This window comes from Pygocentrus nattereri, chromosome 22 (assembly GCF_015220715.1).
Source record: "Pygocentrus nattereri isolate fPygNat1 chromosome 22, fPygNat1.pri, whole genome shotgun sequence".
NCBI lineage: Eukaryota > Metazoa > Chordata > Actinopteri > Characiformes > Serrasalmidae > Pygocentrus > Pygocentrus nattereri.
The window spans coordinates 34101935-34118174 of record NC_051232.1 but is presented as its reverse complement, the minus strand read 5'-3'; the positions used below and the strand labels follow the sequence as shown (position 1 = coordinate 34118174).

Here is a 16240-nt window from a genome sequence, read left to right as displayed (position 1 = left end):
AGTGTATTAAATGTCCAAGGATTTTTGTTCTTTTCATTTACAGGGAAAATACTGTTTGCAGTGTTTAACTGCATTGCATGCTAGTCTGCATGTCAGAGACAATTAATTTAATGAATTTTAATGAGTCAAAAGTATTATTACAGTTTCTATTCTTTTAAAGAGGCTTATTTTCAGTTTTCCAAAGAAATCTGCAGGGATGTTTTTATAAAGTTCAGTCTTAGCTGGTCGATCATATTCTGAGGTAGTCAAACCCAATAAGTGGTGTTGAGGTCTGGACTCTGGTGGGTGGTCAGTCCATCGTTCAGCTTCTTTGTTTGATGATTTTCTCCTCTCTCCCAAAGATGAAAGCTTTAAGTGCCGTTAATCTGATGGGGGCAGTTTTGGGGTCGACCGGCTCTTCCAGGTGGTTGTTGGGAGCCACACTTTATTCGTAGCTTTTGATCTGTTTTTTTCAGAGGAATATTTTAGTGACACAAAAATGCCAAAATGAGTGAAATCTTATGCCAATAGGATCATGCTTACCAGTGTCCACTGGATACTGTTGGCTGTTACATTCATTGTTGGGAGAATCCGAGTTTTCTGGCTGAAATATTTCTTTAAATAGACCAAAAACCAGATTTGGGAAAGAAAGGGTCATTTAATGCTGCTGTTTCATCCAGTGTTACTGTATGTCTGACTTTTCCTTTTTAAAGGTAGAGAGAAGCCAGAGATGCCTTGCTGGGCTCGTTAGGTAAAAGGCACGATGGTAATTAGCCAGTATTTACGGCACCTGCTGTGTTTATACCTCAGTTGTTGATTGACTCAACGTGAGACAGGCTAGAACTGTGAACGTGCAGGAAGAAAAGAAAAGAAAAGAACAGAATGAGAGGTAGGATCTCTCAAAATGGAAGACGAGATCTAATTGTTCATTTTTTTTTTTATTCATTTTGGGAGTTGTTTTTTGTGGTTTGCTATTTTTTTGTTTTCTCAAATGTGAAGTAGGTGCAGCCGTAAACTTCCACATTGCTCATTTTGGTTTGTTCCTCTTAGAACATGTTAATAAAATAAGCATAAACAATTCCATGCAGAGAAAATGCAGCCATTTGAAGCAAATCATGGACAAATAAATAAAGAAAAAATGTGAACTAGTACTATGTTTTTCATCCCATTCTTATACATTTGGTTGCAACATTTTTGCAAGCACCTGAAGAATGGTTCACATAAGCTTTGGAACATATCTTCTTAGGAGACCCCTCATCAACAACCATGACCAACTGAGGTCTTTCTTAAACCTTTCTACACACAATTTATCTCCAGAATTGCCCATACTGGCACATTGTGCATAACGGTGCTTGGACCCCGATGATCGCCGTTTGCGTTTTTTATTAAATAAAATGAATTAGTATGATTTGCAATCTGATTTTATGTCTAATATCCAGTGTAAATCACTAGGACTAGTAACTGGCTCACCCCTAGTTTGTTTACCCCTCATGCTTCTTGGACAGCATCTCTCTAATTGTCATGAGCTCTGGATTGTGTTATCTTGAAATTGGCATCTGCTCTCTGTCCACATGGAGGGCAGAGAACATGAACAAGAACAGGAAAAACAGAAACGAGGGACGGAGTGATGTGGGGCAGCACTGAAAGGAAAGGCGGAATAGAGAGATGTAGGGGTGTAATCACATTTGTCTGTGCAGCTTCCTGTCCTAATGCTTTGATAGAGAGAGGGAAAAAACAGAATGGACACTCTGGCCTTCTGATCTCTTCTGGTTTAGCCGTCTGATGTTAAAGGGGAATAAAGCACCTGTTTATCAGTGCTCTCTCACTACAGTACCCAGCATGCATTATGCAAATACACCATGCAGCCATTGGGAATCTCTGTGGTGTCAACCAACCTGACTGCTAGCCAAGCCAGTGACTCGTAAACACAGCCAAGCCAGCACTAGTGTAACTCTTACCTTGGTCTTTGAACAACATCGTTAATAAAGAGCGACTCTGCCTGGATTCAAGACTGAATTGGCACCGTTTTTAGCCTTTTAGGCTGAGAAAAGAGCCCAAACTGAGGTGAAGTGTCTAGATAGCCAGCCACCTTGCTACCTTTGGCTTTTAGCTTGTTGTCCTCCTCAGCTGACGAGATTTCTGTCGTTCAAGCAATCAGTTCTCTCCACTGTAATGATGATGGTTGTTACAGTTTTAGGGCTAAGCCTGCCCCAAAGATCCACCCCAGAGCAGTCGAAGCTCCTCCTACCTTCAAGAAAACATCATCAAAGTTCAGCTAACCTTTAAACAGGACAATCTCACTGGCCTTTGAGGTGAAAAGCATAGGAAAGCAGCACCTGTTGTGTTTTAGATGCTGCAGTGGAAGCAGCAGGTCTCCACCAAAACCGACATATATTGTGTTTGAGGTACTGGTATGCTGGTCAACCAGCATGACCATGCAGGGTGGCCAACAGAGATCAGCACATTCCAGCATGCAAGTCATTCGAGAAGGGTCTGGCTGCAGACGGGCACTCTCAGCCTGATCACGCACCGCCAGCCTGTTGATGACGTGATGGAGAAACACGAGTCACACTGAATTATTATATTAGCGTTGCCATATCGATGATAAGGCGGTTAAATGTGGAAACTTTCAAAATAGAACCTACCACTAAGACACAATATCGGGTTTATTCACAGAAAAAAGCTAAGCGGCAGCTGAAACTGGAGCCGAGCTGAAGACGATCAGAACCGGTTATCAGAACTGTAGTACTGATTAAAATAGAACTCGTCAAGGGTTCTAGGAGGTTGTCACAGCGTACAGGCAATGTAGTACCGATTACTTTGCTGTCACGTCAACGTCGTCACAACCTTCTAGAAATTTGTCAGACAGCGGTGTCCCAGCTTTCTGAGGCGTTTTCAGTGCTGTGTCCGTGTGGAGAGCGCCGAGCACACGGCGCTGTGGGCTCCGAAACAGGAAACGGTCGCAGCGTAACTGTATTTGCAGGGCTGATGGGAATAAAACCTGATTGTTTTGCGTCCTATCAGGAATTGACTTGATGGTTGCCACTAAAGGCCATTAGGAAACAGTCCCAGAACACCTGATTAAACGATCCGAATCCTTTACACTGTGATATCAACCCATCAGGAAAACACAGAACATCGAAAAGCACCAGGAACCAACAGACACTTTTAACTGGTTCTATGATTTTTTTAATTAAATGTAGCTCTCCCTGTGTTATAGACGAAAAATGGACGTGATGTCGCTTAGCAGAAGCAGCCAGAGGCCGAGAGCGCCAGTCTGGTCTGTGCATGGTTAGATCAGATTAGACCTCTGCAGGTCTGTGCAGGGTTAGATCAGATTAGACCTCTGCAGGTCTGTGCAGGGTTAGATCAGATTAGACCTCTGCAGGTCTGTGCAGGGTTTAGATCAGATTAGACCTCTGCAGGTCTGTGCAGGGTTAGATCAGATTAGACCTCTGCAGGTCTGTGCAGGGTTAGATCAGATTAGACCTCTGCAGGTCTGTGCAGGGTTAGATCAGATTAGACCTCTGCAGGTCTGTGCAGGGTTAGATCAGATTAGACCTCTGCAGGTCTGTGCAGGGTTAGATCAGATTAGACCTCTGCAGGTCTGTGCAGGGTTTAGATCGGATTAGACCTCTGCAGGTCTGTGCAGGGTTTAGATCAGATTAGACCTCTGCAGGTCTGTGCAGGGTTTAGATCAGATTAGACCTCTGCAGGTCTGTGCAGGGTTAGACCAGATTAGACCTCTGCAGGTCTGTGCAGGGTTTAGATCAGATTAGATCTCTGCAGGTCTGTGCAGGGTTTAGATCGGATTAGACCTCTGCAGGTCTGTGCAGGGTTTAGATCAGATTAGACCTCTGCAGGTCTGTGCAGGGTTTAGATCGGATTAGACCTCTGCAGGTCTGTGCAGGGTTTAGATCAGATTAGACCTCTGCAGGTCTGTGCAGGGTTTAGATCGGATTAGACCTCTGCAGGTCTGTGCAGGGTTAGATCAGATTAGACCTCTGCAGGTCTGTGCAGGGTTAGATCAGATTAGACCTCTGCAGGTCTGTGCAGGGTTTAGATCGGATTAGACCTCTGCAGGTCTGTGCAGGGTTTAGATCAGATTAGACCTCTGCAGGTCTGTGCAGGGTTAGATCAGATTAGATCTCTGCAGGTCTGTGCAGGGTTAGATCAGATTAGACCTCTGCAGGTCTGTGCAGGGTTTAGATCGGATTAGACCTCTGCAGGTCTGTGCAGGGTTTAGATCAGATTAGACCTCTGCAGGTCTGTGCAGGGTTTAGATCGGATTAGACCTCTGCAGGTCTGTGCAGGGTTAGATCAGATTAGATCTCTGCAGGTCTGTGCAGGGTTAGATCAGATTAGACCTCTGCAGGTCTGTGCAGGGTTTAGATCGGATTAGACCTCTGCAGGTCTGTGCAGGGTTTAGATCGGATTAGACCTCTGCAGGTCTGTGCAGGGTTTAGATCGGATTAGATCTCTGCAGGTCTGTGCAGGGTTTAGATCGGATTAGATCTCTGCAGGTCTGTGCAGGGTTTAGATCGGATTAGATCTCTGCAGGTCTGTGCAGGGTTTAGATCAGATTAGACCTCTGCAGGTCTGTGCAGGGTTTAGATCGGATTAGACCTCTGCAGGTCTGTGCAGGGTTTAGATCGGATTAGACCTCTGCAGGTCTGTGCAGGGTTTAGATCGGATTAGACCTCTGCAGGTCTGTGCAGGGTTAGACCAGATTAGACCTCTGCAGGTCTGTGCAGGGTTTAGATCGGATTAGATCTCCGCAGGTCTGTGCAGGGTTTAGATCGGATTAGATCTCCGCAGGTCTGTGCAGGGTTTAGATCGGATTAGATCTCCGCAGGTCTGTGCAGGGTTTAGATCGGATTAGACCTCTGCAGGTCTGTGCAGGGTTTAGATCAGATTAGATCTCCGCAGGTCTGTGCAGGGTTAGCTCAGATTAGACCTCTGCCTTGTTGGTGTGAGAGGTCAGAGGAGAATGGGCAGACAGGAACTCAAATAACCAACCAGAATCTCTGAGGAACGTTTCCAACACCTTGTTGAAGGTCTGCCATGAAGAATTAAGACAGCTCTGTCAGGTGAGTGTATATTCTACAGGCTACTAAGGATAGAACATTAAATTAATTCTGCAGGCCGGCTGGGACTGTGTCACAGGCCTGACTTGGCCTGCTGCCTTGTGGTTCTCGCACAGGGTTTAGGGTCTACTGAGGCGCTGCTGTAGGATGCGGATATGCAAGAGCAACAGATGTAGCGATGGTCATTTGCACTGGACAAACACCAAGAAGTTCACTGAAAAATCCCTTTAACTCGCATGTGGTCGATCGGCCAAGATGTGCCTGGTGTTGGAAGACGCGTTTGCTGTACTTTAGTTTTTCATTGGAGCTACAAGGTTGACTAAGAAGTGTTGGAAGCTTAAATCAATTATATGAGCACAGTGCATCTTTCAGACCACGCTGGCGTTAATCTGTGCGGCGTAATGTGATCTGCTAAACTGTCGAAATTCAGACTACTACTGGACTCTACTAGACTGTCTCTGGGTCAGTGCCCCTCCTGTCCCTCAACGGTCCGTCTCAGTATCTTCAGTCAGGGAACATAACAGAACCGTAATCCACTGAAATGATCTGTTCTAAGCTGGACTGACTCCACACACCCCGCCCCGCCTCCAGGCTTTTATTCTACTGTTCTGTTTGGTTATGATGGGTACAAGTATGTTCTTTTACACAGAGATGAACTTGTTTAAGGTTCAGGACTGGGCCTTAAAACCACCGGTGTACTGTTTTTAGCTGTGTGTCTTTCTTTGACCATTTGTCTAGATGATATCATGTCATACAGTGTCACTGTGTTATAGCATTTTTGCCAAAACATCACTTTAAGGGTCTGACATATTTCAGAGGCATCTCATCTCTTTTATTTGTAGCTCACAGTGAATTTAAGATGTTTTCTTGCTTATTCAGGGACGTGTCATCTGTGGAGCTCCTAATGAACAATCACCAAGGCATCAAGGCCGAGATCGACGCTCGCAATGACAGCTTCACCACCTGCATCGAGCTGGGGAAAGGCCTGCTGGCACGCAAGCACTACGCTTCTGAAGAGGTTAGAACAGCCCAGTGCTTCTGTATCAGTGTTTCTGACCCTGTGTCTGCGTCCATCCGTCATCAGACTTGAGCAGTTACTCCCAGTGCGTAGTGTTTAAAGCGGCCCGTTGAGGGATATTTTTTTGTCCAGCAGATGGCAGTGCAGCTTTTACATATATGTTAGCCAAGTCATTTTCTGGCCTTTTTTACAGAAGAAATCAGGATCATAAGGTTTTACAGTTTGATGGATGTTTTTCTTCAGTGGGTTTTTCACATAGTGGGTCGAGAGCCTTTTGGGCAATGACGTTGAGTTTAAGGCACGAACAGGAAACACTGCCTGTGTGGGTTCAAGCCCATATACGTGAGCCAGAGGGGATCACAAGGCAGGGTGGAGCTGGTCAAGTTGCAGCTTATTTAACGTTTAATCCACTACCGGTGACCAGGTGCCTGACATTTTCTCCACCTTGACAACCAGCCATAAGTTATTGGGAGGCTCCTTCTAACAGTGGCAGCAGATGCAGTGCCGCAAACCCAGAGCGCTCAGAGAATATTCACCACCAGAATAACACTGTTTCAGCTTCATGGCTCAAATATGAAGACGCTCCACAAATTGTACCAGTATGCACTTGCAGTCCGAGTTACTGTTCACCACTTCTTCTTCATTGACCTTCTGCCTTCTGACGCTTTCAATCCCTCTCAGGTGCCAAGGTTGCATGATAAGCCACAGCTTTAGTAAACCAACTGTAGTGTGAGCACATCAGGGCACATTTTGGCTGCGTTCACATTACAAGCCTCGTTACTCAAATGCTCAGATCCAATCTCTGACTCGACGGTTCTCACTCGTTTAGATAAGAGGCTCTAATCTGTCGTTAATGTGATGAACCGGCCTGAACTGACCCTCATGAGCTCCTCCTGCTCAGTAACGTCACGTGACTGAATCACTGCATCATCAGCACAAACTAACGAGCAGAACGAGCTTCGCTGAGAAGATCATTAACTCTGATCAGCTCTCAGCTTCATTATTAGAGCCAGACGGAGGAGGAAAAGGTGAGACGAGCTGCTTTTCCACCGTTCACAGGCTTTAACGACTGTTCGGCGCTGTTGCCATGGTAACGGAGAAAAAGCACATGGCCATGAATCGGATACGCATCCGATCTAGGACCCCATATGAAAGAGGCTCAGGTCGGCTTTGAGAAGATCAGATTTGTGTCCACACGGCCCTGAAAACACCAGATCTGAGTCCCATTAGAGCAGAGAATCGGATTTGTGCTGCTTCAGCCTGGAAATGTGAACGTAGATTATGTTTTGTGTAATGATAATATCTTTTAACTCTGATTGCATAGACGTGCTTCATCCTTCTTTCCAGATCAAAGAGAAGTTGCTACAGCTGACGGACAAGAGGAAAGAGATGATTGATAAGTGGGAGGACCGGTGGGAATGGCTGCGACTGGGTAATTATAGCACCAGTTAACCAGCCAATCCAGCACCACTTCATTTCTTTATGCAGTCATATTATATCCAGTATTTATTTGTCTGATGTTTATTTAACCAAGACGGTACATGACAGCCTGATGTCATGTATAATAAACATACACCGGTCAGGCGTAACATTCTGACCACCTCCTCGTTTCTCCGCTCACTGTCCACTTTATCAGCTCACACTAACACACCACTACAACACATATTAACACACCACCACCATGTCAGTGTCACTGCAGTGCTGAGAATGACGCACCACCCAAATAGCACCTGCTCTGTGAGGGTCCATGGGGGTCCTGACCACTGAACAACAGGGTAACAGAGTATCAGAGAAACAGATGGACTACAGTCTGTAACTGTAGAACTACAGAGTGCAGCTATACGGTCAGTGGAGCTGATAAAGTGGACAGTGAGCAGAGAAATGAGGAGGTGGTCAGAATGTTATGTCTGATGAACCTTCAGCTGTTTTACTTGATTTTAGAATCAGAATCTTTTATTGATCCCAGAGGGAAATTGCGGTTGTTCAGTTGCAACCATTTATGTAAAAGAATAAACACTTTAATAATTTAAAACAGATATAAAGAGAAATTTACAGTATGTACACAAGATTTGAGTTCTTATGAATACAGGAAAGTGGTTGTGATAATAAATATTAAACATCTAGTATAAAGCAGTTCAAATGATTGTACCTAGTACAATATAGTTACCTTTAATATGATTTTGTGTGTTCGCGCTGTTGTTTCACCTTTATTGTACTTTTTATTTACCTTATTCTTGCCAAGTTTTTCAATTTCTTATATATATATATATATATAAAATTACAACATTGTTTATTGTTTTGTTTGTTGTTTTTATTTACTTTTCTACTGTGAACATTACTGCTATGATTTGTTGCTTTTTACTGTCCAATTTCTCAGTCCCTGAATTCTGTGTTGGCTCAGCTACTTTGTAAACGAGGGTCACCCTCAGTGTACTCAGAGTTTAAAAAAAGTTGGTAGGTTGATTGACTGATTGATTGACTGACTGATTGACTGACTGATTGACTGACTGACTGACTGACTGATTGATTGTATTGTTCCTAAATAAAATGCAGTTCTAGAAGTGCACCAGTTCTCGCGAGACGCAGGGGTGGCCGAGGCCTGGTTGCTGGGCCAGGAGCCGTACCTGTCCAGCCGGGAAGTGGGTCAGAGTGTGGACGAGGTGGAGAAGCTCATCAAGAGGCACGAGGCCTTCGAGAAGTCGGCCGCCACCTGGGAGGAGCGCTTTGCTGCTCTGGAGAGACTCACCACGGTGAGAGAGCAGTAGCTTCCGCACGGTCACAGTTAGAGAACGTTAATTACTAAAGCAGGATTTTCATTTTACTGCTCTGTTTTAAAACGTTAGCTTGTGAAAAGGCATGAAAGTGTTTGTTTCCCTGAGACGTTTGAGTTCGTTTGAGGTACATAGTTGGATCTTAACACCGTCGCTGCAACGTGCATTTACATTGTTTATACCCTGGTGAATGAAAATGTACCTGTGATGAACCTGTGTGTGTGTGTGTGTGTGTGTGTGTGTGTGTGTGTGTGTGTGTGTTCAGATGGAGTTGTTGGAAGTGAGAAGACAGCAAGAGGAAGAAGAGAGGAAGAGACAGCCCCCGCCTGTTGAAGCTCCACCCGCTGATGCAGCTTCTCCGCAGCAGAGGTGATTCTGATCTGACCTGATATGGTGCTGTTCTTGATACAGATGAGTGTGTTCACAATGAACAACGTCCAGCTGCAGCGCAGACTGTGACCTACTATGAAGTTACTGAGATGATGCCACAAATGTAGAGGAACATCATCATAACATCTATAATGCATAACATGCAGCTAAGCTGCGTGAGTGAAAACAAGGGTTGACATGATGTAACGATAATGAGTAGAGATGCAAATCCCTGACCTCACGAAGACGGTTTATAATTCTCAGAGATCCTTCAACACATCATGAAATTTTAACTTCTCAAATGCTAATTTGATCATTTGGTACAAATCAAAATCTTTTTAAAATTCACTGAAAACAAAAATGTGATTATAGGCAGTACATTCTCAGAAATAAAGGTACTAGACTGTCACTGGGGTGGAACCCTCAAGGCTCCATCTCAGTGCCTTCAGTCAGGGAACATAACTGAACCATAATCCACTGAAATGATCTGTTCTAAGCTGGACTGACTCCACACACCTCGCCTTGCCTCGCCTCGCCTCGCCTCGCCTCCAGGCTTTTACTCTACTGCTTTTAAACATTCGGAGAAGGAACAAATACCAACTTTTCACCTGGAGAATCTGATTTAAGCTCCACAATCAGACCTTAGAACCACTGGAGAACCTCTGAGGGAACATTTACACTGTTTGTATCTTGATGATCAATAAATGCACCTGCACAGAACATTTTTTCTAAATGTGTATTTGCAATGGATGGATGGATGAATATATTGTTGCTGTCCAGTGAAAAACAAGTATCTTCAAAATAGTAACTTAACAGAAGAGAGCAACAACCTTCTCTACTTTCAGTGCAAGTTAATAGAAAGAGTTTTGTTCTAAGCAATTTTGGAGAATTTCTATTGGTCCAATCATCATGAAATTTTCACACTATGTAAAGAAGGGCTGCTGAGCTCAAACGATGCAGCAACAAATATATATATATGAAACCCAAGAATCATATTTGGCAGGAAATTGACAGCATATGTATTTAACTGAGTATTATTTTAATCGGAGGAAGTCTGGTTCCATTGACTTCCACTAAAAGAAAAGTATGTTTTTTCTTCTCCTGTAAAGTTACCATTTTATTTTGGAGGTACCAGCAGCGATGTACAAGATTTTGTCCTGACAGTAACTTTATATTCGTCTCGTTATCTTTGTTTATGCTATATTTATTGAAGCTGTTTGGCTTTTTATGAGTCTGGTGTTTACAGTCTCCTTCCTGTTAACACCCACTTCAGTTACACGTGTCAGCAGGTTCTCTGTGTTAATGAAGATCTCTGTTTGTGTTTGTGTTTCCAGGGAGGGAGAGCAGGTCTCTCAGAACGGGCTGCCAACGGAGCAGGACTCTCCCCGGGTTAGTTATCGTTCCCAAGCCTACCAAAGCTATTCCAGCTTTCATAGCCGTCGAGGCCTCACAGGACCATGAACTCGTCTTCCCCTGTTCCACGTGGAGAGAGAGTCCACGCGGCTCTTTATTATCCCGCTCATTCCCAGCTAAAGAGCTCATACAGTCTATAGCGGTTCTCCTGCTTTGTCCCATCGCTTGCCTTTAGAAGTAGATGGTTGTGCTTCTCTGATTGACTCCCTGTAGCTTTTATTACTTCCGTGCAGCAGCATGTATGAGTTGTGTATCTCTGTATCTTGTCCTCCATGCAGTGCCTAAGGTGAGAGAAATACCCGGCTGAGAAGAACAGCTGTGACGTTGTTGGGGTTTCAGACCTTTCACGAGTTCAGCCTGGTCTCTGTAGCTTGAAGTGTTGGCAGATAGTCTATCATTTATTTATTCTTCCTCCTGCACGTTTAAAAGGCTTGATGAAGGAGTAAGAAGGCTGTTGACCGGGTAATATTAGCTAGCTGATGTGGGAGCTAGATGTAAAATTGTAATGCATCTTTTCTCTGTCCTTGACCCCACATGAGCTCCGTCCCCAGACAGATAAATATACCAAATATAGCGCCATCTAGTGCCTCAGCTTCTAAGTCCTTGCTAATTTCTTACAACACTGATATTTATTTTAAAGATAAAATACATCTTTACATCACTGGCTGTGTTTACATGCATAGATTTTCTCCCATCTGATTAAATTAATTTGATCATAGATAAAGACAGAGGTGTTTATATTCTCACTCTACTCAACAATCTGATGAAAAAGCTCCATTTACAGGCTCACTACAAATCCAAATGTATGCGCATGCATAGAGAATCACTTGGAGTAGATGTTACCCTGATGACCTGCATCCAGTCAGAGTGAGATGAGCAGCAGTGAGCAGTGATTGTGTTTTTAACTGCTTTAAAATGACGTCAGACTCAGGAAAACGTCCTTCACACGTCCTTATTAAAGAAGGCCGAGAGGAAGACGTCGTGCTCTGAGACGCATAAGCTGGACGTCCGTCCCACCGCCGTCTTTTAAAGATCAGAGCATGAACTTCGTCTCCTCTGCAGACCAGTTTCTGCTCCGCCGTGTTGAACGGTATAAACTCTCACTGTGACGCGACGCTCATGCAGAACGGACTGAAACTTTCCGATAGGGAATGTAATCGGATACAGGAGCTTACACGGATATTATTCTTCTATTTAACGGATTATTTACAGGATTACACACCTCGATCAGTCGGATAGAAACTTTATTCAGACTGTTCTATTCTGATGGTGCTATTAGTCGAATTATTAAGACTATCAGGCTGCATGTAAACATGGCTACTGAGTGCAATATTAGTGAAGAGTAAATGAGATTTGGTACAAGCTTAGCTCATCGAGGTTTAGTGCCAGTTTGGTGTTAGTTTTGAGATTTTTATTTGTTGTAGTTCAGCCCCCAGTTGTTTTAGTCCTGCATCACGCCTCTGATAGACTGCTGCTTCCCTCTTTTACATGTTTGGCTCAGTGAAGCCTCCATCCTGTAAAAGATTAAGCTAACTATTCTATTCTTAATATTGTTTTTCTGTTACATTTTATTACAGCAATAGAAAATGTCATGGACATTTATGTTGACTGAGCATCCATTTGAATAATTAAAGTGCATTCATTACTTTCATTACTTAGCAAACTACTAAGCTTGGTCGGACAGACTTGAGTTAGGCTTTGAGGAATACTTTACAAGATCTTAGTTCTTTAATTTAAATATCCAATTGTAAACCTTCACTAAACCCATCTTTAGACATCACACTGTGGACTACTTTATCTTTTTAGTAGACTGCAGATGCAGAAGAGCTACCTGTTTTACACCTTTGTGTAAATCAGTTCTACCAGGAATATACAATGGTATGGATGATCACACAAAAATATGCCAATTTCTGTGCAAATTGTTCCAATTTTTCTTTTTCTCATAAATATGTGACTTCATTTTTTAGAGTCACCAAACTCTAAAACAGCTATTAGTGTTGCACACATTCCGGTGAAAAGTTCTTTTCTTCTGTAGTTAATTTTACTCAACTAGAGATTTTACAGAACTTTTACATTTATAGAATTTTCCAATTTTTCTGTATTTTTTACACTTTAGCATACTATGCAAAAAATACACCGTTTAAGGGCCTTTTCAGCTCCGTCTGATCAGCAGCCCTGATGATCAGTGTCTCCCTTTAAACAGGTGCAGATGGGGCATTCTGAGCTTTTTTCTGCCTCCAGTTCATTTGCCTTAACTACACCAACCAAAAGACAATTTATAAAGATTTTGAATTTACAGACTTTTCTGAATTTCTGAACATGTAAGCCCCTTGAACACGCAGTGAAGAAAATGTGCCGCTTCAAGCCTTTTCAGCTCCCAATCAGCAGCCATGCCGATCAATATTCCCCTCCTCTTGCTGCAGATAATGCAGCTCAGCTGAGGCATTGGGAGCTTTTTCTGCCTCCAGTCGATTCTCTAAGCTTATGCATGTGACAGTTTAATGATTTTGCAGAGAAACAGAAGAGACACATCAGCTTTAATGCCTCCTTTAAATTTTCAGTTAAAACATAATTAAAAAGTTAAAATGCTGAGTAGCTCATAGTTAGATATCGAATCCTACATAATTAGATATTTGGAATTGAAGTTTGGCTTCTGCCATCAAAATTTAGCCCAGAATTCAGCCTTTTGAGTGTCTTGTTTGGCCTCATTTGTCTTTGTCAAGCTAACCATGTTTGTAACCCTTCTAGTTCCTCTTACTAACCCTCCCTCTCAATAAACCCCACCATAAGATACACATCAGCCCTTCATGCGCACTTCACCAATGTTGTCCTTTTGTTGCCTGTGATGTTTTATGTGATGTGCATGTCATTGTTAGCATGTTGGTCATTTTAAGTTTATAGCATCTGTTTAATGTTGGTGGTTAATGTTGTAATCCAATGTCATTCTTGGGCTTGTTTATGGGTTGACGTTCATTTTCCAATTAATACATCTTTCATATTCATTTTGGTTATTCCCTTCTTTCTTTGTGTCATATATGTTTATTATTTAAAGCAGCACTGTGTAAGTTTTATTTTTTGTTAAAACCAAAAGACGTAGCGTTACTGAGTCAGGAGGGAAAAAACACGCTAGGTGGCGTCCTTGAGTCGACCTGTAAAGCCTGTAATAATCAGACGTGTCGGGATGGATTTCTGGAGAGTTTTCAAAACCATATCACACGTCTTTGTGTATTAACGTCGCATGCACAGGCTCAAAAAGACAGTCGGATGTTTAGGCCTCAAATGATGGAAATCAACACTATATTGATGAAGATACGAAGGCAGTAATATATAATTTACTCACATCCTCGGAAGACGCCTCCTTCACCAAGTTTTCTTTGAATTCTATTTCAGCTCGCTCCCAGTCGTCTGCTCATAGGGGTCAGTTGCCTGCAGTTACACATTTCCACCAGAGAGGTCTCCAAACCCCCAAATCTTACATAGTGCTGCTTCAAAGCATCTTTGCATAGAAGGTATTCAGACCGATTCCTTAGATGAACCTAATTTCATACTACAGTGTAATAATATAGCAAATATTTACTATTAGGTTTTACATGCTAGACTGCAACAAATTGTGTCAGCAGTTAAGTTTATACATTCATCTTTTTTTTCTCAAAGGCTATAGAAAGAATCATTACTGAAGGTGTTGTAAATGTACACAAACTTCTGAGGAGGTATTTACTTCAGCACGTTTCAGTCTAATCTCGATCTGCCACAACTGTAGTAGAGCTTCAAATGTTGGTCTGAACCCAACAGCACCCGATTGCTTACATGACGAGTGGGCTTCATTTTTTTTTTTTAATCTTTTTTTAACTTTTAACTGCTTTTATCAAAGTGCAGACGTTATATTAAGTTTCTAAAAGAATTGCCTGATTGGACCGCAGGTTTACTGTCCTGAAAAGAGTTTGTATTGTCCAGATGTTTTTTCATGTATACAAGATCACCGAGGATTTTTCACTCATCTACCAACTGTTTCCTATAAATGTCAGCGCTCCAGGTTTGTCTGCCTTCTTATGGGAGGAAAGCATTGTGAATCAGGCCCCATGTTACCAGTCATTATCAGCACGATGCGATTGATTGGCCAGATTTAACTCGACTCACAACTAGATTACACCGTTTCCTACAGAATTGACCAGTGATTTTCAGCTGCAGTCCCAGTTTAGCGTATGACCTGCCCTGGTCTGCTTTGAAAGCAGTGATGTTGATTTGTTGAAGTGAGCTTTAAAATTCACTCTGTACACTTTCTCTTTTCTAGATCACATTTTTTGGTCACTATGTGGTAATTTAACCTGCACCATTAGAAATATCAGCTTTTGTTTAGCACTTTAGGTATTGTTGAATTTGGCTGTGCTCTGGTCACTTTCGGACGCTGAAACAAACTGAGTTCAGACAACTTTGTCCAGATTATTGAGTGCGTTTACATGCACTTAATGATCCGATAACTGCAGAACATCAGTTGTTGTCAGTAATATGATCAATCATTTACATGCACTTGAGTAATCAGATCATTTAAAGTACCACAGTCTGTTTTCACACATGTTCAGACAGAGAAATGCGAAAGAAATCCGAGTAAGAGATCACATACACCGAGAAATCAGATTACTGAGCTACAGTCCAGCCCCTTGACCAGATTTCTTAATCGGATTTCTAGACCTTATTCCCATCTGAAAAATCTGAGTGTGCTGTTTATTATGATCAGATTATAGAGTGCACGTAAACACTCAGTGTTTACCATCAGCTTATGTAAAGCATGCTTTGAGTCACTGGAGTTCAGCATGTCAGAAGTGTCTACAGTAAAGGACTGTGTACTACAGATGCTGCAGATAGAGGTGAAGTTGAAAATGCTGAGTTTTCTTTAATGAACAGCATAGTAAACACGTTTCACTGGTAGTGAGATCAACGCTGAACGTGTCACATCAGACCTGCATATCGTAGTTTTTCCAGAATGTTTGGGATGGTCACTGAAAGGCTTTTAGAAAAACTCGATGATGCTCTTGACGAAGAAAAGTGCCTGCATTGGTCCTGGCTTGGGCATGCTCCCTGTAAAAGTGCCTAGGATTGGTCCGGCCTCCGAAAGGCTCCCAATAAAAGTGCCCAGGATTGGTCCTGTCGAGAGGAGCTCGAGATGGGGTAATAAACTCGCAGTCTTGAGTGGGTGTGATGCCATAATCCCTTTAACTTGCAAAAATCACTTCCTCTGCCAATGATACCAATGATTACTGATGGACTCAAGCAATTTCAGAAATTGTTTGTGGTTTCTTGTTTGTTTGTTTGTTGTTTTGTTTGTTTCGAGTGTGCCTCCTACGCTGGCTGTTTTCTTCTGTCAGTTACGTTTGCCAGCCGAGCGGCCATACGGTGTGCATTATCTAATGTTCTAATCTCATTTTGCATGTCTCTCTCTTTTTTCTTTTTTCCACCTTGCTTTAATTGAGTGCAATCAAAAGCATCTGTGTTGTCCCAGCTTCACTGAGATAGCTGAGTGCTTCTGTTATCTTCTCTTAATCTATAATTGAAGCCCAGAGAGTAGAGGAACAGGTAGGTGATGGAAAGATCAAAACCAGGTTTAG

General features: G+C 42.7%; 1 protein-coding gene across 4 annotated transcripts in view; it reads left to right on the top strand.

Moving 5' to 3' along the window:
• LOC108414519 (spectrin beta chain, non-erythrocytic 1-like) overlaps nucleotides 1–16240 on the top strand; it is a 147861-nt gene that overhangs the window by 124259 nt on the left and 7362 nt on the right. For all 4 annotated transcript variants that reach the window (XM_037532858.1, XM_037532859.1, XM_037532861.1 and 1 more), the window contains 5 exons: nucleotides 5946–6084; nucleotides 7432–7516; nucleotides 8638–8834; nucleotides 9121–9224; nucleotides 10559–10613. In XM_037532858.1, the coding sequence (XP_037388755.1) occupies nucleotides 5946–6084; nucleotides 7432–7516; nucleotides 8638–8834; nucleotides 9121–9224; nucleotides 10559–10613 (580 nt within the window). The remainder of the gene's footprint in view (nucleotides 1–5945; nucleotides 6085–7431; nucleotides 7517–8637; nucleotides 8835–9120; nucleotides 9225–10558; nucleotides 10614–16240) is intronic.